The 20,624-nt window shown below is 39.2% G+C and overlaps 1 protein-coding gene across 3 annotated transcripts in view; it reads right to left on the bottom strand.

Annotated features, from left to right (window-relative positions):
• Positions 1–694: 694 nt before the first annotated feature.
• The window catches only part of DNAJC6 (DnaJ heat shock protein family (Hsp40) member C6), a 113,537-nt gene continuing 93,607 nt past the window's right edge, over positions 695–20,624 (bottom strand). For all 3 annotated transcript variants that reach the window (XM_073544697.1, XM_073544696.1, XM_073544695.1), the window contains 3 exons: positions 10,936–11,084; positions 8,516–8,692; positions 695–6,148 (listed from right to left, as the gene is read on the bottom strand). In XM_073544697.1, coding sequence (XP_073400798.1) covers positions 6,047–6,148; positions 8,516–8,692; positions 10,936–11,084 — 428 coding nt within the window. In that variant the 3' untranslated portion in view covers positions 695–6,046. The remainder of the gene's footprint in view (positions 6,149–8,515; positions 8,693–10,935; positions 11,085–20,624) is intronic.

Genomic DNA, 20,624 nt, shown 5'->3' with positions numbered 1-20,624 from the left:
GCTTAGGGGTGTCAGTTTGGTCTTGCAAGCATGCAGAGCAAAAGGGTCTGCAGAGCTCCACCTGTGTGAGGCAACACAGGAGCAAGTGGAGCCAAAAGGCCTGGCACCCCACAGCGTGCACAGCGGTGTAGTCGCCCACGGCTGCCATCTGGAGGTGGACTGTCTTGTTCCAGGCTGCAATCCGACTCTGGCCTATTCCTATTGCTTTTACATAGTACTGTTGATAAAATATCTCTGTCCATCTGGGAGTTAAAGACTATAATGCATGAGCTAATCTGCCCAAACATTTTCGGTTCTGATCCTGAGTGCTGATCAAGCTAGAACATTCAGTACAAGAATTTTATACATGTATTTAAATGTTGATGTTATTTTCGTCTTTTTATATGTCATTGACTGTACGTTGTATCAATAATTGCATGTATTGGAAGAATGCCCTGTTCTTTCACAATAGATCTCATCAGTCCTCCTTATGTCTGCACTGTCCATTTTTGATTCAGGTTTTGCATGTGTCTTTTTAGCAGGAACAGGCTCGTAACCTAAGACAATGAGATGAATCAGGAGTCGCCAAGCATAGTTGCATAGATCCATGGATGATGGATAACACTAATGGAAATAAGAGGTAAGGTTTGTTTCTACTTCAACCTTTGGAATAAAAATATCACCAAGTGATCCACATCGAAATAATACAAAAAGCTTTTTCATAAGAAAAAAATGCATGTTTAATCGCTTAAACCACAAACAAGCATGAAAATAAATCTTTTGAAAAATGTTAAACCGTTATGTCGCTATCTTTTCATTGAGATGACAAAATCATTTTTTCGTTAGGAGTTGAAATTGAAACTTCATTACACAATGCTAAAGCTATGAGACCGGGCAATGAGTCTAAGCTGAATTAAAATTAAAAGTAATATGACAGGCCACTCTATCACTGGCTCTCAGAACACACAAGAATATCTACAAACATAAATAATGAACCGTTCATTAACAAATCACAGGAGAGGAATTCACATTCCAGGTAAAGAAGACAAGCAAATGTTTGTTCAGAAGCTCATTACAGTTTACAGACCGTATAATCGTTAATTGTGATTTTAACCTCATTGTATTTTTTGGGGGTGTATTTTTTCAACTTTCAGTTTTGCATATAAAAAGTGGAACCCGACAATATCTTGACAATATTTCCGTACATAGAATAATAATAAAAAATGGAAAAAAAAAATTCCCAATATGGAGACATAAAACACAAGTCCACCTGTAGCCACAAAATCATTAGTAGTGAAAAAACCTTGAGATGTCCTCCTCTGCAGATTGGAAAAAAAAATATTATTCGACCTGGGTGACAATCAACATGGCCCCATTATAGTTCCCGCAGAGATTGTCACCAAGCTTAGCTCCTGGACAGACAAGACGTCCTAGTTGTGCACTGAAATATCACCCACTCATGTATTAAAGGGGTCATCCAAGACTATAACATTTTTTCTCTATGCACCGAAGAACTAACAGGCAGGTAATTGTTATCTACCTACCTGTTGTGCCCAGCACCGATATCTGGTAACACACTGCCTTAACAGACCGATCCTGCTGGCGATTTAGTGCCTTACGCTGACGCTTTATCGACATAGCAACAGCTTCTCATCCATTGACATCATGCTGATTGACAGGAGGCTCCTAGTTGCCTAACTGCAGGAAGCTAGCTGTCACTCAGCATGACATTTGCAGTCACACCCTGTCAACAGAGCAGCCCAGAAGAAAAAGAGTAGCTCTGTTGATGTGGAGCAGGGAGGTAGTTTCCTCTGTCAGCAACTACCTGCCTGATAGATTTTTGGTCCATATTAAAAAAAAAATAAAATGGTCCTTGATAACTTCTTTAAACTGCAAGTAGGCAGGAAGAGACAAGCAGAATGATATTTAGTTTGAAGGAAAAAAAAAATCAATACATGGCTGGTCGCACACAAAGGTGAAATACATACCATACTCTGATCGGAATTTCCAGCCCAATGCCGGGATTCCTGAACTGAACGAATGAGATATATATATATATATATATATATATCTATCAATCTGGGCAAGGTGCGTGTCTCACAGTTGTACGAGATCGGTCTAGCTTGCATTTTCTTTATTTAAATCCTTACTAAATCTGAGCTTGGAGGTCCATTCGGCGGTCTAGCTTATTATTCTACAAATGACTCCACCCTCTGGACTCATGAGCTCAGGACCAGCCCTGGAATTTAAGGGAATTAAATAAAAGTTACTCTGAATCTTTTCCTACAGAGCCAAACATTAATCTGCTCAGCTCCATCTGCCCTACGTTGGACACCGTGGTAAATAAATGTGAGGCTGGAGTCACAGACAACCATTAAAAAATCGGTCCGATTTTAACGGTACGAAATCGCACAAAGAATTCTTGTCCAGGGATCCGTCTGTCATCCCATTTTCTGGCGATGAACCGATTTTATTCGCATCTAAGGATCAAATTGACATCCAATGCCAATGCCTGATGCTCTTTCCTGTTGACCTGGAGAAGTCTTGCGATTTAATCGCAAGTCACACGTGTGGTGCGTTTTCAATGCGATTTTTAATCGCATCCATAGACTTGCATTGGCGAATCCGATCCGAAAATCAGTGACAATCGCAGCATGCTGCGATTGTCTCGGTCCGAGGAACGGATCCGATAAAAAAACGCATGATGGGAGCAGCACCATAGAATAACATTGGGACAAATGCAATGCGATTTTTTATCGCATTGCATTCATCCGATTTAATCACTAGTGTGACTCCGGCCTGATAGGTTTTCTCTAAGAGTAATGATATAGTAATCCCTATTTGAGCTGTAATTGCGGCCTTTAGTAATTGTCAAGTGAGAAGAAATAAACAGATATAACTTTATAATGGTTTAATATAATATTTACTAATGTTATAGAAGAGGATAACTGAAGGACTTGTATTTGCTTGTGATTTTTGACATTTTGGTGGTCTTCACAGAGGTGTATATCTTGTAGTTTATGGGCAGCAATGCAAAGCACAACACTGCTGCCTTCTTAAAAAGCAGAGGGGGCATTAGGTACAGAATGAGCTTGAACCCTGTGCACCACTCTGTAGCTACAGCTCTGGGGCTTCAGGAGAGAACAAAATATAGGTGATGCCCATAGATGATCCACCAATACTAAAAGTAATAGCTGCAATCTCCAACGTGCTGAGAGTTGATGAGAGTCGCTCTCTTAATGCAAAAATCATAAATTCTTGAATACACTTTTCTGACCATAAAACAAAGTGATTGTCTTAGACACAAAACTGTAGACTTGTTCCAATGCTGTTACCAATTACATCATGTTTTACATAGGTTGTATAAATGAATGTATTTTTCAAGAACAATCGTGTGTTGCTAGAAAATTGGAGTGATCCTGGTGGGGGTGTCCTCTACGCCTAGCGAAAAGTATGATTTCACTGTCATTACATACTGGGATTCTTTACTGTAAGAGCAGTGAGATTATGAAGCTCTCTATCAGAGGGAAATATCCTGCTGAATGCTCTACAAATGCCTTTCTTGAGTGTAATAATGTTAGGTTTGAGTAGTGGATTTCTGAAGATGGGATGCAGAGTCATGGATTTATTCTAATTGCCATATTTGGAGTCAGGAAATAATTTTTTTCTCATAATATGGGGCAATTCAAGCTTAGCAACTGTGTGATATTGCAGAGTTGAATATGTCTAGAGTGTTAAGGCCCAATGTATATTTATCATACAAGTTTACAAAAAAATCTTATCAGTAATGTTTACTTTAAAATAGAAGGGCTTACGGGTATGGCACTGAGGGATGTATAGTGGATACTTAAAATTCATTATACCATACCTCTAGCGCTAGATAAAACTGCAACATTAGTAAGATAATTTAATAATGTTCATACCACTGCGTTACAGATCCCCATCATGATGGAAATCTAGAGGGTGATTTACAGACAAGATCCATTGATGTGGCCTATGGAGATGGGAAGCTGGTATTAGGCAATGGTCCACAATCAGTGGGCTACCTGAGCATTCAGCCTTTAACGAAAGTATCCATTTGGAAATCTAAAGCTGAAAGCTTCTCTTAGAAGAGATTCCTCAGACCCCAAAAAACCATTTGATTGGAGAACGATTCTAAAATACTAGGGATGTACAGCCATGTACCTACTTTTTATTGCAGCAGGATCTTTGGTGTTGATAGTACCTCCTCTGCCCCCTGTAAAGTACTGTAAAGTAATACCCAAGTGGTAACATGTAATAGTAACCAGTTGGACGAGACCTGGACAATTGTAGTAAATGCCAGATGTCTTTTAGTCTATAGTCAGTTATTTTTCAGTGAAACTTCTACATAACATGAAGGTGATTTGCAGAGCCCTGATCTAGCAGCCACGTCGGTAGTCCACGGCCTCTGGACCAGAGCATTGCAAACCTCCTACTTATGGCATCCCCGTTGCATTTTCTCATAAGTAGGCCCCTGCACCATCATGCGCCCATTGTGACTCAATGTAGTGCCATAGCGGGACCTACCAATCAAAAGAGGAGACAGGAATGCTGCAGGGTCTTCCAAATCTTTTTGCTGAATTCTCAGAAATATCTAAGATTTTGCAATAATCTCCATTAATTAAACTCTGTAAAAAAACAAGTTGCTTTATATAATCTTTTAGGGATAGCATGGCAAGGGAGCAAAGAGTCCATAGCACTGATGGACAATTCAATATTTAATAGATGCAGGGTGACAATTTATCATTCTTACTTTATATAGCATCCTGAATATAGAGAAATATACACAATGTCAGCACCCCAAGATCCTGATTCATTAATGTAAATCTGCATCCATCCCTGAAATGCCACGGATTGCATTTGTCTCCTTGATTTAGAGACCATCCCTCAGTTGAGGCAATATAGCAGGGGTCTCAAACACGCGGCCCGCAGTCACTGTAGACCCCTTGGTGATCCCTGTCCAAATTTGTGATGAGTCTGCAGTCATATACTGAATATAGTAATATCCAAAAGCAATGTAAAATGCAGTAAAACAACGAAATAATTTTTAATTGAGATTCCGATTTAAGTTTTCAAATCAATTACATATTAACTGTATAGAGCTAATATGTTACCTTAAACATTGTAACAAAAACTAATTGATTGAAGGGGAATTACACTTGGTCATAAAGATCTGCCACATTCTCAGGAATTCAATGTCAATCCCACTCATGATGTCTCCTTCTGATGAGCAAATATGATTTACCATATTAACGGAGATTTCCTATCGCAGTCTATTGTTAACTCTCCTTAGGTACTGCAGATAAGCTCCTATTTCTTAAAAAAAAATTGTTCTGCAGTACCTGGCAGCAGCTGCTACACATTAAATGGAGCTGTACATTGCATCTCAGTTCAATGTGAATATCCAACCTCTATCAGAGCTTATAGCAATTGGTTAGTCAGGGTGCTGGGTGTCAGACCCCCATCAATCTGATATTGATGACATGTCCTACGATTCTTGCTACTGGTCAACCCGTTTAAGTTGAATATTTCATGATAGTATGTTATTTCTCTGCATCCTAGAAAATGAAGGGTTTGCTTCTCTACCTCCAATAAGGAAAAGGAGAGTTCAACACACATTTTCTTCCTAGAGAAATCTGTAAAATATGTTATTCCTATGTGTTTGGGAAGGGTATAGGAGAATTCGTATTTATATTAAAAAAAAAAATAATAATAATACAGGCACATACCACGGACAAGAGCTGTCACTTGTGTTTAAGTTAACGGTTTCAACTCCAGAGGATTTTACTTGAAATCCACTTTATAAATAATTCAATAAATTATCAAAATAAATAAAACACTAAGGAGGGGAACTCAAGACAGCGATATTTACTGCTACACGTTAAGTGCAAATGTTTGTTCTCAAAAGGATATCCATGTCAACAACATTCGCCCTAACACACGAGATAAATGGAAATATTGAGGTTTGTAGAGAAAACCAGGGAAGGTCCGTCACGTTCATGGATGGATGTTATACTGCACAGAAGATAAGGGAGAGATATGTAGATTAGTATAACGCTTTCTGTCCTTGATTCTCAAATTCTGACCAGGCGTCATTCAGCTCCATAAAGATCATCTTTGCATATTGCTCGTAGGGCTGCCCAGTGGCCTGTGAAATAAACACAGTCATTAAAGTCATCTCGTTTATTCATGTGCAGTTGTGCACCACCCCTTTACCTAGCTAAGGGGGAAGATATTCTTCCCTTTTTCTTTTTGTAACTTGCTGATTAGACTAGACAAACTGATAGTGCTCTGTTCCGCCCTTGAGACTGCAGAACTGAAGGCAGCAGTGCTGGAAACTACGGAAACTACATGCCCCATGATGCCTCGAAGAAGGTCACAAAGAGACAGAGATATCACAATGCAGAAACATATCCCAATACAGAAAAATATAACTCAACACCTAATGATACACATTCAATGTCTTTTGTTGTGTTATGGGTTAAGAATTAAAGAGGTTGTCTGGTCATGACGCCTAATCTGATAGGTAAACAATATCAGATCAGTGGGGGTCTGACACCCAGCACCCCAGTAATAAGCTTTTATTTGTTCTGGTGGCAGCCAGATATAAAGACTTTGAGCCCCATTCATTAACACTGGCTTTGTGCACCCCAGTCTAAGTGAAGACACTCTTAGAATAACTTGCACCGAATTAAAAGGCATTCTCCTCTTAATTAATTAGATGCATCTTACAACTGCCCTGCACCTTTGCCAGATATGTTACTCCAGTCAGTGACTAGAGTACAATTCTGGTGTAATTAATGCACTAAAGTGGTGTAATTTTTTATGTATTTGCGGAGCAGGCTTTGTCATGACATCCGTTCGAAACGCGTTGCTTTCTGCATTTCTTCTCTGTATCAAAATGATACTTTTTAATCTATGATGGAATAAAGTTCTAAGAAATTTTACCAGGAGCTAGAAATATCTTTTTTTTCTTCGTCATGCCACAACTTACCCAAGGGTTGCCCACTTTGGCAGAGCTGGCTGAGACTGGCGTAGCTATGCCAAAAGTCGCAAAATATTTGTTCTGCAAACATTTTTCGACATTTCAAGATGTTTTACGTCGGATAATTGGCTAAAACAACTTGATGAATTAGGCCCTTTGTATTACAAAGTGAAGCTCCATTTAAGGTGTAGTAAGATGCTGCCAGGTACTGCAGAACAGCTCCGAACAGAAAGAATACGGCAATTCCTGGCGGTGACCGCTACACTTTGGATGGAGATGCACAGTGCAGCTGTGTTCAAACCATTCTTTTCTGGCCGCCACAGGAACAAATAACAGCTGAGCGTGGGGGGTGCGGTGTCATTGTTTCGGACCACCACTAATCTGATATTGATGACCTGTCCTTAGTGTTTATAGGAATCGTCACACTTTGCACTGATGTTTGTGGGAGAGAAAGAAGGACTGGGCATTTTGAATTTTATAATGTTCAATCCTTTGTCCCCATGGAGGATAAGTTAATGCCAGAAGGGTTTGGCAACTGCTTGTCTCCCCTTTAAATGTTTATCAGACAGCAACTGTTATACTATGAGGACCTTAAAAATAACATATTAAATTTGTGGGACCATGCACGAGAGCAGATGTAGCTTTGTTACTATTAGATGCTGATTGTCAACACAAACGTTAGTAATGGCCGTGTCTAATTACACTGAGTCATTGAGTGCCGGGAAGCTTCCCCCTATGCCCTCACTTATGTGCCATCCCTCTGCCGGCCTTGTTTAACAGCAGACCATTTCAGAGATACAAATCTATAAGTAACATTGTATATAAACGTGTAAACGTGATTAAGTCCATGACATGACCTGACAATAAAGCTGCCGACACTGCTAAATAATTTATCTGGGGAGCAGAAAGTGGTAACGTTTCCATCAAAGTCAATGTCAGTGTCACATTTCTGAGAAGGAAGAGGAGATTGTACAGGTGGCTCACCTGGAAGAGTCGCTGAGTAGGGAATGTATGAATTGTAGGTTTTTATCTGGTTACTTCACCCTCACCCCAAAAAAATTGGAGTAAAAAGCAATCAAAAATGATTCCAATAAAAATTACAATATGCACAGAGCTCCATAAAAGGAAAAAAAATAACGTTACAGTACTTAGAATATGGCAACATAAATCCAATTATTCTTTTGAATGGTTCTGAATATTTTAGAAGCATTCAAATATTTACTTAGGTTTGTTTGTCTGTTATCACCGTATTTGTACTAATCTGAAGAATCAAGTTGCCAGATCATTTTTATTGTACAATGAATGCCGTGAAAATAAAACAAAAAAATTAAGGAATTTGTTTTTCACCATCTCTCCTCTGTTAGAATTTGTTTCCTGCATTCCAGTACATTATATGGTCAAGTGAATGGTATAATTTAAAAATTAAAGTTATCCCACAAAAAACAAGCTTTCCTTAACTATGTACAAGGAAAAAAGTTATGTTTCTTGGGAGAAAGGGAAGAAAACATAATGGGAGTAGCTGGTACTTACTTTGTCTGGGTGAACCACTAACACAGCTTTCCGGTATACTTTTTTAACTTGTTCCGGGGTGACCAGATCGGCCATGCTGATTGGTTTCCACTTGGTTTCCCCTGCCCAAAGCACAGTGTGCATGGTGGAGAGCAATGCTCTGATGTTTCGCTCTTTACCTTCAATCCAGTCTAAGATCTGCAATAGAAAATGCAAGTTGATATCACCATTATCAAGGATTATGGCATCTCCGTCCCACCAGGGGTGTACATAGAAATCATGTTGCCCCATAGCAGAAGTTCTAATTGCCCCCCCCCCCACCAAACAAAAAATAATATTTGTCGGGGTCACACAAAAGCATATGTCACAACTTTGCAGACTTTACAAATTAATTTTCCTCCTACTGAAGATCTAGATTCCCCTTTCATTGAACCCATAAAGTATGATGCCAACAAAGTGCCACGCAAACACTGTATGATACCCCCCCACAGTGGATTCCTCCACACGCACTGTATGATGACCCTACTACATGCTTTCTAGTAGTAGTAATACTATAATACACTCCCAATAGTCCTCCATATAGTATAATGCATTCCCCATAGTCCTCCATACTGTATAAAGCATTCTCCATAATCCTCCATACAGTATAACGCACTCCCCATAGTCCTCCATATAGTATGATGCATTCCCCATAGTCCTCCATATAGTATAATGGGCCCTATAGTCTTTCATATAGTATAATGCACCCTGCATAGTCCTCCATATAGTATAATTCACTCCCCATAGTCCTCCATACAGTACAATGCACTCCCCATAGTCCTCCATATAGTATGATGCATTCCCCATAGTCCTCCATATAGTATAATGGGCCCTATAGTCTTTCATATAGTATAATGCACCCTGCATAGTCCTCCATATAGTATAATTCACTCCCCATAGTCCTCCATACAATACAATGCACTCCCCATAGTCATCCATTTAGTATAATGCACTCATAGTCCTCCATATAGTATAATGCACTCCCGCTAGTCTGCAATATAGTATAATGGGCCCCATAGTCTTTTGTATTGTATAATACACCCTGGATATTTCTGAAAAAGTGCTAGAAGTTTATTTTTTGTTTTTAGCACATTAATACAAGTTATCAAATACCCACAACTATAGATCTTGGGGATTTCACCGCTCTGCTGAGATCAGCACCAATCAACATAACTGTGCACTTTTGTTCCTGTTACAATAAAGCAGCAGTGCATAGGTCCAAATGTTTCTCCATTTATTTCCTATGGGGCGGCTGAGTGCTGCGCTGGGCTTTTTCTGGCAGCTCCAGCTGTCTGGAATATGCACTGCTACTCCATTCTAATGAGGATAAAAGTGTCCTATTGCGGATAAAATTTCATCGTCCTGCTGGTCTCAGTGGTCAAACTCCGACGATCAATAAATGATCACCTATCCTGTGAGTATGACTTGGTTTCACCAGACAAGCCCTTTACATTTTCCAATACTTCTCATTCTCCCAATACTTTTGCTACTTATTTTTAACTGCGTCAGCGTTCATAAATCAAGTAACATGTTTATTCTTCGGGCGACTTCTGCTAGGAAGCCGCTTGCCACTAAAAAAAAAAAAAAGACATCATGTGCATATACCCTTTATTGGAAAGTGCCTAGCTTGGAGAGGTTTTCAGGATCAGCTTCAAAGAAGTAATATGCACTGTTTCCAGTCAGTCTTTTTCAAAACATCTTCAGTAAAAACCTCTCAAAACTTCATATGAACAGAAAAGTGTATGTCCCAAATCAGAAGAGTATTCCAAACGGTCTTTATATATGTGCACTATGAGGCTTCTTGCTGAGTTTTTGAGCGGAAACTGTGCAAAAAACGTTTTTGAAGCGTTTTGCATTTTTGATGAGGATGTGGAGAGTTTTCTCTATAAATTCTCCACAAAAGCTCTGTGTGCACATACTGTTAAGAAGGTTTTTGCGGAGGATCCACTCCGAAAAATACCTACAAAAAATTGTGTGAACACATAACCTTAGGGGATTTTAATATTCGATCCTCTGATGGATGGGCTTCACAGGAGAACTAAGATGACTGTCACGGTAGCTTTCAGTGGGGTGATAGACATCAATATGTAAATGGTTAAACAGCAGGGATCAAAGCAAGCTGCCAGGTAATATGATAGCGTGGGTGCTCAGCCTGATTCATACACTGGGACCCAATGTAGGATTTATCATGACTTCCTATGTTGGAAAGGGGTTTAATAAAAAAATTAAATGGCCTTTTAAGGAACAATTAGTAAAAAGATGGGAATTTCTTATTTCGGGACTGCACTAATTATCTGAACTCCAGAGAGGATACAAATGGTGCGGTAGCTCTCTGTGGAAGAATCTGAGAATGAGAATTGTGATGCATTTTCATTAGTGTAAATCTGCTCCACTCTTCTCACCTTTAATTTTTCAGGATCCATTTCTTTTGACATTTCTTCCTTCCTCATTTCAGCAATAGTTCTTGGTCCTCTCCTCTCCTTGTGTGCATTGAACCCTTGACTAGAGAGCAAATCTTCAAAGTTGTCGGCTGAAGCCTTCGGTTTCACATCTTAAATAACAAGAATACCCGAGTATAATATCTAGTATAATATCTAGTATATATAGTAATAGCTTGTAAAGATAACGCTAGGCAATAATTTTGTATAAGGTGGTGACAATGTAGTACATTTCACTAAATTTATTAAAATGACGCATGCAGTGTAACACATGGGACACTTCTGCTTATTCAACTTAAGCTTGACAGACTTTACACCAGTATTTTGGACCAAATAAAGTGGTCATAACATTAATTTACTACTTTTTGGGCTTTTGTAAGCCATAGCTCTTTTTTTCAGAACACTTCAAAAAAATCGCCAAAGTAGGTGCAAAATATGTGATAAATGCACTCAACTTTTTGGAGCACTTTGCTCGGTAAATCTGCACAAAGCCGACGTCACACTACAGTAAAATACAGCCAAGTGCTATGCGAGAAAACATCTCTTAGCACTCAGCCCAGTTTTAATCTATGGGGCAGCTCACATCACCATTTATTTTATTGGGTGTATTCAGCGTATGTGTAAAATCGCAGCATACAGTGATTGTCACCGAGACTCAGCAATGTAAGCTTATGGGTGAGAGAATAAAAATCGCACAGCACTCGGACCATGCGAGTGCTATCCGATTTTTACGCACCGGTGTCCTTTGAAAAGTCGGCAATTCATGTGCCGTGTACTGTAAAGTCACACTGACAGGTTAGAATAGAATAAATATAAACACATAGAATACATAGATATATAGAGGTCAGTGGCATACATATATATATATATATATATATATATATATACGGTATGTATATACTGTATATTACATAGATAGAAGAAAAGCCAGCACACACACTGTAATAATTGTATTTGTCACTGACATCTATATATCTACCTACAGTATTCTATTTACTGTATGTGATCCATCTCTTCTATCCTGTCAGCTCTTGCAGTGATTTTACAGAGCACGGCAGATGAATTACCGGCTTTTATTCTATGTAATCTAAATACATTATATATATACTGTGTATACAGCGTTGGACTGGAACACCTTGGGCCCACCAGAGAAAATCATTCTTGGGGCCCACTATGTAGCTGCATAGAGTTAAATACCAGACCACCAATTATGCGGTAAAACACGCTAATATCCGGGTATAATATAAGGTTGTACATGTCTTAATTATGTAGCAGGAGTTGGGGTAGCCCCCTCATAGAATATAAAGCAGCCCCCTCACATAGTATAATGCAGCCATCTCATAGAATATAATACTGCCCCCCTCATAGGGTATAATACTGCCCCCCTCATAGGGTATAATACTGCCCCCCTCATAGGGAATAATGCACCCCCTCATAGGGTATAATGCACCCCCTCATAGGGTATAATGCACCCCCTCATAGGGTATAATACTGCCCCCCTCATAGGGTATAATACTGCCCCCCTCATAGGGAATAATACTGCCCCCCTCATAGGGAATAATACTGCCCCCCCTCATAGGGAATAATGCTGCCCCCTCATAGGGTATAATACTGCCCCCCTCATAGGGAATAATGCACCCCCTCATAGGGTATAATGCACCCCCTCATAGGGTATAATACTGCCCCCCTCATAGGGTATAATACTGCCCCCCTCATAGGTCATAGGGTATAATGCACCCCCTCATAGGGAATAATGCACCCCCTCATAGGGAATAATGCTGCCCCCTCATAGGGTATAATACTGCCCCCCTCATAGGGTATAATACTGCCCCCCTCATAGGGAATAATGCTGCCCTCCTCATAGGGTATAATGCTGCCTCCTCATAGGGTATAATGCTTCCCCCTCATAGGGTATAATGCTGCCCTCCTCATAGGGTATAATGCACCCCGTCATAGGGAATAATGCTGCCCTCCTCATAGGGTATAATGCTGCCTCCTCATAGGGTATAATGCTGCCCCCTCATAGGGTATAATGCTGCCCCCTCATAGGGTATAATGCTGCCCTCCTCATAGGGTATAATGCACCCCGTCATAGGGAATAATGCTGCCCTCCTCATAGGGTATAATGCTGCCTCCTCATAGGGTATAATGCTGCCCCCTCATAGGGTATAATGCTGCCCCCTCATAGGGTATAATACTGCCCCCCTCATAGGGTATAATACTGCCCCCCTCATAGGGTATAATGCTATATAGATATATTGATCTAGAGTTAGATAGATATAGATAGAAAGATAGATGTAGAAATAGATATAGAGATAGATAGTAGATAATGAATAGAAAGTAGATAATGGATAGATAGATTCATAGAGATAGATAGAGATAGATATAAAGATAGATATAGAAAGAAATATAGATAGATAGATAGATAGATAGATCTAGATAGCTATAGATAGAAAGATATAGAGATAGATATATAGATAGAGATAGATAATAGTTAGAGATATACAGATATAATAATAATAATATAGACATATATAGATAGATATAGAGATAAATATATATAGATAGATGGATATAAATAAAAATAGATATAGAGATATATATATATAGATAATAGATATAGAGATAGATAGATAGATAGATATAGAGATAGATATAGAGACAAATAGATATAGAAAGATAGATATAGAGATAGATATAGAGATAATAGCTAGATATAGAGATATGTATAGAGATAGATAGATATAGAGTTAGAAAGATAGATAGATAGATATATAGATAGATAGATAGAGATAGCTAGATAGATAGATGGATAGATAGATATAGATAATAGAGATAATAGATAGATATAGAGATAGATGGATAGATCAATAGATAGATAAAGAGAGAGAGATGGAGATAGAGATAGAGATAGATAATGATATAGAGATAGATATAGAGATATAGTGTTAGATAGAAAGATAGATATAGAGATAGATAGATATAGAGATAGATATGGATATAGAGATAACAGATATAGAGATAGATAGATATAGAGATAGATAGATATAGAGATAATATATAGATAGATATAGAGATAATATATAGATAGCTATAGAGAGAGAGATATAGAGATAGATATAGAGAGAAACAGATATAGATATAGAGATAGATATAGAGATAGATAGGTAGATAGATATAGAGATAATAGATAGATATAGAGATAGATAGATATAGATGTAAAGATAGAGACCGAGAGAGCGGTAGATAGAGAGATAGAGATAGAGAGAGATAGATACAGAGATCGATAAATAGATAGAGAGATAGATATAGATAATAGATAGAGATAGATAGATAAAGATAGATAATAAATATAGAGATAACAGATAGATATAGAGATAGAGTAAGATAGAAAGATATAGAGATAGGTAGATATAGATAATAGAGATAGCTAGATAGATAGACATAATAGATAGATATAGATAGATATAGAGATAGATAGAAAGATAGATATAGAGATAGATGTAGAGATAGAAAGATAGATATAGAGATAGATAGATAGAGATAGATATATATAATAGATAGAGATAAATAGATAGATAGATAAAGATAGATAGATATAGAGATAGATATAGAGATAGAAAGATAGATAGATATACAGAGAGATAGATATAGAGATAGAGATAAATAGATAGATGGATATAGAGAGAGATATAGATATAGATATAGAGATAATAGATATATATAGAGATAGATAGATATAGATAGAGATAGATACAGAGAAAAGATATAGAGATAAATAGAGAAAGATAGATAGATATATAGATATAGAGATAGAAAGATAGATAGATATACAGAGAGATAGATATAGAGATAGATAGAGATATATAGATAGATAGCTATAGAGATAGATATAGAGAGAAATAGATATAGATATAGAGATAGATATAGTGATAGATATATAGATATAGAGATAGATATAGAGATAGATATAGAGATAGAGAGATAGATAGCGAGAGATATAGATATAGAGATAGATAGATAGATACAGAGAAAAGATATAGAGATAGATAACGGATAAATAGATAGATAGGTATAGAGATAGATAGATATAGATATTAGATAGAGATATATATAGATAAAGATAGATAGATATAGATGGTAGCTAGATAGATAATAAATATAGAGATAATAGATATAGAGATAGATAGATAGACATAATAGATAGATATAGAGATAGATATAGAGATAGATAGATATAGAGATAGATGTAGAGATAGAAAGATAGATATAAAGATAGAGCGATAGATAGAGATAGATATAGAAACAGACAGATATAGATAATAGATAGATATAGATAATAGATAGAGATAGAAAGATAGATAGATATAAGAGAGATAGAGAGAGAGAGATATATAGAGAGATAGATAGAGAGAGAGACAGATAGAGAGAGCGAGAGAGATATAAAAAAAATACCAAAACACAATACTCACCTCTCCTCCTCGCTCCCACGCTGATCCCGGCTTCAGTGTCAGGAGCTGCCCCCTCTGCCAGACACACAGCGGGTGCGCGATGTAGTGACGTCATCGCGCACTGGCTGTGAGCCAGGAGCAGAGAGGACTGAGGGCGGCGCCGGCCCTGATTTACAGCTGTAGTCTGCAGAGCAGCTTACTGGGCTGGGGGCGGGGCCTCTGGGGGGTGGAGACCTGAAATGATATTCACTGCTTCGCAGTGAATATTCATTTCTCTTTAGCAGCGGGGACAGGGGCTCCTGCCTCCTGACACCCGCTGCTGCTCCGCTGGCAGGGGCCCCCATAGCAGCTGCATGGTGTGCGACACACCACTGGCTGGGGGCCCCTGGAGCAGCGGGGGCCCAAGGCAACTGCTGGCCCTGTATGCCAGCAGGTGCCAGGGCCCACCAGATGCCAGGGCCCACCGGAGAATCCTCCGGTTCTCCGGTGGGCCAGTCCGACGCTGTGTGTATATCTATCTATATGTGTGTGTGTGTGTCACGGACATCTATATATCTATGTATTCTATGTGTTATGATTGAGTCACCGTAGGAGGCAAAAACAGAAATGCTAGCTAAGTCCAGAAAACCAGAGAAGTTGGCAGCTATCGGATTGCAGACCCCTGAACCTATCAACACAACTAGCAGTAGCCGTGGGGGGTTCCTACGATGCCCTAGACCCCTCGATCACAGCCGGAGAATTAAATAGGCCTAAAGAAAGAAAGGGGAAATCTAAACTGCCCCAGAGCAGACCCCAAAGCAATAGGCAGCCCCCAACATATAATGACGGTGAAGCAAGATGAAAATACTAACACGGACAGAAAGATAGACTGAGCAAAGACGGGGCCCAAGCTAACTAGATAGAAAAGGACAGGAAGGCTGCTGTCTGCAATCCATGAAAAACCCTATGAAAATAAGAGCCAACAGACTGACAGTGAAAAAGGCCCTGAAGACGCTAGGCTTCAAAAAAGCTATGTCAGTACTCAGGAATATTCTGAAGACAGAGCTACAGGCAAAAGGAGATTCTGCTCACCCCAGCAGGGAATGGCAGAATACAGAAAAGCAAGGAAAACAAAAAACAAAACAAAAATGCTAACAGGCAAAACAGAAAACTTAGCTTTAGAGGAGCAGGAATCAGACTGGTGTCCTAGAAGTCCACAGAGAAATCACCCGCAGGGCAGAAGGGCGTCGGCAGCCTTATATCCAGTCCGTGACTCCACTCAGCCAGTCATCCTCATTAGGCTCAGGTGCCTGATAATCAGGCTCATTACCTTCCTTTACCAGAATAGGGAGTTCACCAGACCTCAGTGACGAAGGGGAAAATGAACTCACAACACTATGTGTATATATCTGTTCTATTCTAACTTGTCACTGTGTGATTTTACTGTATGCGGCACATGAATTGCTGGCTTTTCTTTTATCTATTATATGTGTGTATTTCCTTTGAAAACGATGTGTAAACGACAGAGAATTGCTGTATGTAAAAGCTTATGTTAAAATCGCATTGCAATCGGATAGCGATCGCACTGCATTCGGATGTAAATCGGATGCTAAGTGTGAAAAATAAGATTGTACTCGCATGACATTCGCATTACACTCCTGCGACTCTCGGCAGGGAGACTCGGACCAATTTTCCATACTTTTAGTGTGACACCAGCACAATAGTATAAATACAACAACTATGTGACTCCCTGATAACTGCAGTGCAGCGCCAGGAGCCAAAATTCTGAACATGTGAACAGTAATAATATAATAATAATACATTTTATTTCTATAGCGCCGACATATTCCGCAGCACTTTACATTTCAGAGGGGATTTGTACAGACAATAGACATTACAGCATAACAATAATCACATAGATCATAACAGATACCAAGAGGAATGATGGCCCTGCTCGCAAGCTTACAACCTATGAGGAAAAAGGGGAGACACGAAAGGTGGGTGGTAACAATTTCCCTGATTGTTTGGACCAGCCATAATGTTAAGTGTGTAACAGTACAGACACAGAGGGCTAATGGATGCATAAAGCAGGTGGGAACATGATGCGGGGAACCTGGTTATGGTAAAACTTTTGACTGTGCCACCCAGGGATAGATTAGGTTAATGTGTTGAGGCGGTAGGCCAGTCTGAATAAATGCGTTTTCAGGGCACGCTTAAACTTGTGGGGATTGGGGACTAATCGTATTGACCTGGGAAGTGCATTCCAAAGAATTGGCGCAGCACGTGTAAAGTCTTGGAGACGGGAGTGGGAGGTTCTGATTATTGAGGATGCTAACCTCAGGTCATCAGCAGAACAGAGGGCGTGGGTAGGGTGGTATACTGAAACAAGGGAGGAGATGTAGGGTGGTGCTGAGCCATGGAGAGCTTTGTGGGTGAGGGTAATAAGTTTGTACTGGATTCTGGAGTGGATGGGTAGCCAGAGAGATAGCGGGTAAGACGGGAGTGGACCAGGCGTTCCAGGAGTTTAGAGATGAAGGGAAGATTAGAGACAGGTCTATAGTTAGCGGCACAGTTTTGGTCGAGGGATGGTTTTTTAAGTTGTGGATGTATGATGGCATGCTTAAATCAGGAGGGAAAGATACCAGAAGAGAGAGAGAGGTTAAATATTTTAGTTAGGTGAGTGGTGACAGCAGGGGAAAGGGACTGGAGGAGATGTGATGGAATGGGTCACTGGTGCCAGTAGTTGGGCGAGAAGATGCAAGGAGCCTGCTTACTTCTTCTTCTGTGACTGGTTCAAAATCAGAGAGTGAGCTAGATGCAGTGGGGGAGGGAGGACAGTGCATGGTATGAGGGGATTGGGAGATAATTTCCTGTCGAATCTGGTCAATTTTTTCTTTGAAGTAATTGGCCAGATCGTCAGCTCGGAGCTCCGTGGTTGGGGCCTGTACTCTTGGGTTGAGTAGAGAATGAAAAGTGTCAAAGAGACGTTTAGGGTTATTTGACAGTGAGGTGATGAGGGTGTTGAAATAGCTTTGTTTGGAGAGGTGAAGGGCAGTGTTGTAAGTTCTAAGCATAAACTTATAATGGATGAAATCTTTTTGTAGATTGGATTTTCTCCACAGACGTTCGGCGCACCTGGAGCACCGCTGCAGGAAACGTGTTTGCAGGGTGTGCCAGGGTTGTCGCCGTCTGTGTTGTGGAGTTCTATTTATAGGGGTGCAAATTCATCTAGGGCACTTTGAAGTGTTTCATTGTAATGCTTCAGTGCAGAATCAGGACATGAGAGGGAGGAGATAGGAGCCAATGAAGACTGCAAGTTCTTCATACGTTTCTGGGTGTTAATGGCCTGTATGTTTCTATAAGTATGGACAGTGGGGGTGACCTGGGCAGCCTGGCAGTTCTTAATAGAGAATGAAAGAAGATTGTGGTCAGAGAGCGGGAGAGGGGAGTTTGCAAAATCATCCACTGCACAAAGCCGAGAGAAGACCAAGTCGAGGGAGTTTCTGTCTTCATGCGTTGGAGAACAGTAGATAGAGCTTTATCACTGTGTAATGTCCTGCAGCTTTCTAATCTACTTTATGCCTCAATTTTAAACCATTTTCAATACTTGCTATTAATGAAAAGGCAAATTATTATTTTTTACATCCAAAGGCTGAAAAATGTTCAGTGATAATGTGAGCAAACTGTAAAACGCTGTGGAATATGTTACCGCTATATAAAAATAAAGATTATTATTATTATTATTTAAACACATGAAAAAAATGGTACTAGTATATTCTGTGTTTTGGATTGGCGTGTCTTTGTTTTTACCATCAGTGTGTCAGTGTTTTTCAAGGATGTATAAATAAATAAACAAAGCTTCGCCTATACTATGCAATACTAGACACGGACAGCACATAGACGGCACACAGAGCCCACCAGATCCCGCATCTTTTCAGGCACAGGACAGCTGATTTGATCAGCTGTCATATGTGCCTAACAGCTGCAGGTGGAATCTTGATCCATCCCTGGCTGTTAACATGTTAAATGCCGCTTTCAATCTCTGACAGCTGCATTTAGCATGAACGCGCCGGAAGTGTGTCATTAACCACGCCCATCGGCAACACCTGTAACATGATCGTGGGGTGCCGATGGGTTGACTTGACAACCGGGGGTCGTCGCAGCCAGCGTTCATAGTAGATGAGCATTTATGTAGCACATGCGATCAGAAGATCACAGCTTCAAGTCTCCTAAGAAGACTATTGAAGCAAGTAAAAAGTTAAATAAAATTTAAAAAAAAATAAAAAATAAAATTTAATGCAAATACTTTTATGCCCAAAAATGACAAAAGTATTCTCGAAGTCATACCTTTATTGGCTAACCACAAAAAAATATATTTGCAAGCTTTCAGATCACAGGGGCTCCTTCTTCAGGTGGGTTAACAAATGAATACTTTTGGGCATAAATACTTTTGGGCATAAAAGTATTTACATCGATTTTCTGGCTAACACAGTACCACAATATAATTAATTTTTTATTGTACTTAAAAAAAAATATATATATATGGTATGTATAAAAGTTCAAATCACCCCCATTTTGCCCCATTTAAAATAAAGCCATAAAAAAGTAAAAAATCGCAGCGTTCAGAAACGCCCGATCTATCCAAATATAGAAAGAATTAATACAATCGGTAAACCCAAGAAAAAAATCAAAACTCCACAATTATGCTTTTTTGGTTGCCGCAACATTAAAATAAAATGCAGTAACAGGCAATCAAAATATTTAATCTATCCCAAAATAGTATAAATAAAAACATGAGCTTGGCGCACAAAAAAATAAGCCCTTACCCAGCCCCAAATTCCAAAAATGGAGACGCTACAGGTCTCTGAAAATGACGCCATTGTTTTTTATTTACAAACTTTTAATTTTTTTCACCACTTAAATAAAAAAGAACCTAGACATGTTTGGTCTCTGCAAATTCGTAATGACCTTGAGAATCATAATGGGAGGTCAGTTTAAAAAAAAAAAAAAAAACAATTGTAGAATTTTTTTTTTTTTGCAATTTCATCACACTTGGAATCTTTTTCCCGTTTTCCAGCACACTATATGTTAAAATCAATATTATTGTTCAAAAGTGCAACTGGTCTTGCAAAAAAACGGTCCTCACACGGCTATAATGACAGAAAAATAAAAAGTTTTGACCCTGGGAAGAAATGGAACAAAAAACGAAAGTGCAAAAACGAA

Source organism: Dendrobates tinctorius, unplaced genomic scaffold (assembly GCF_039654945.1).
Source record: "Dendrobates tinctorius isolate UK_male_01 unplaced genomic scaffold, ASM3965494v1 ptg000138l, whole genome shotgun sequence".
In the NCBI taxonomy this organism is placed as follows: Eukaryota; Metazoa; Chordata; class Amphibia; order Anura; family Dendrobatidae; genus Dendrobates; species Dendrobates tinctorius.
The sequence above is the reverse complement of the archived record's forward strand: the minus strand, read 5'-3'. Positions and strand labels throughout refer to the sequence as shown.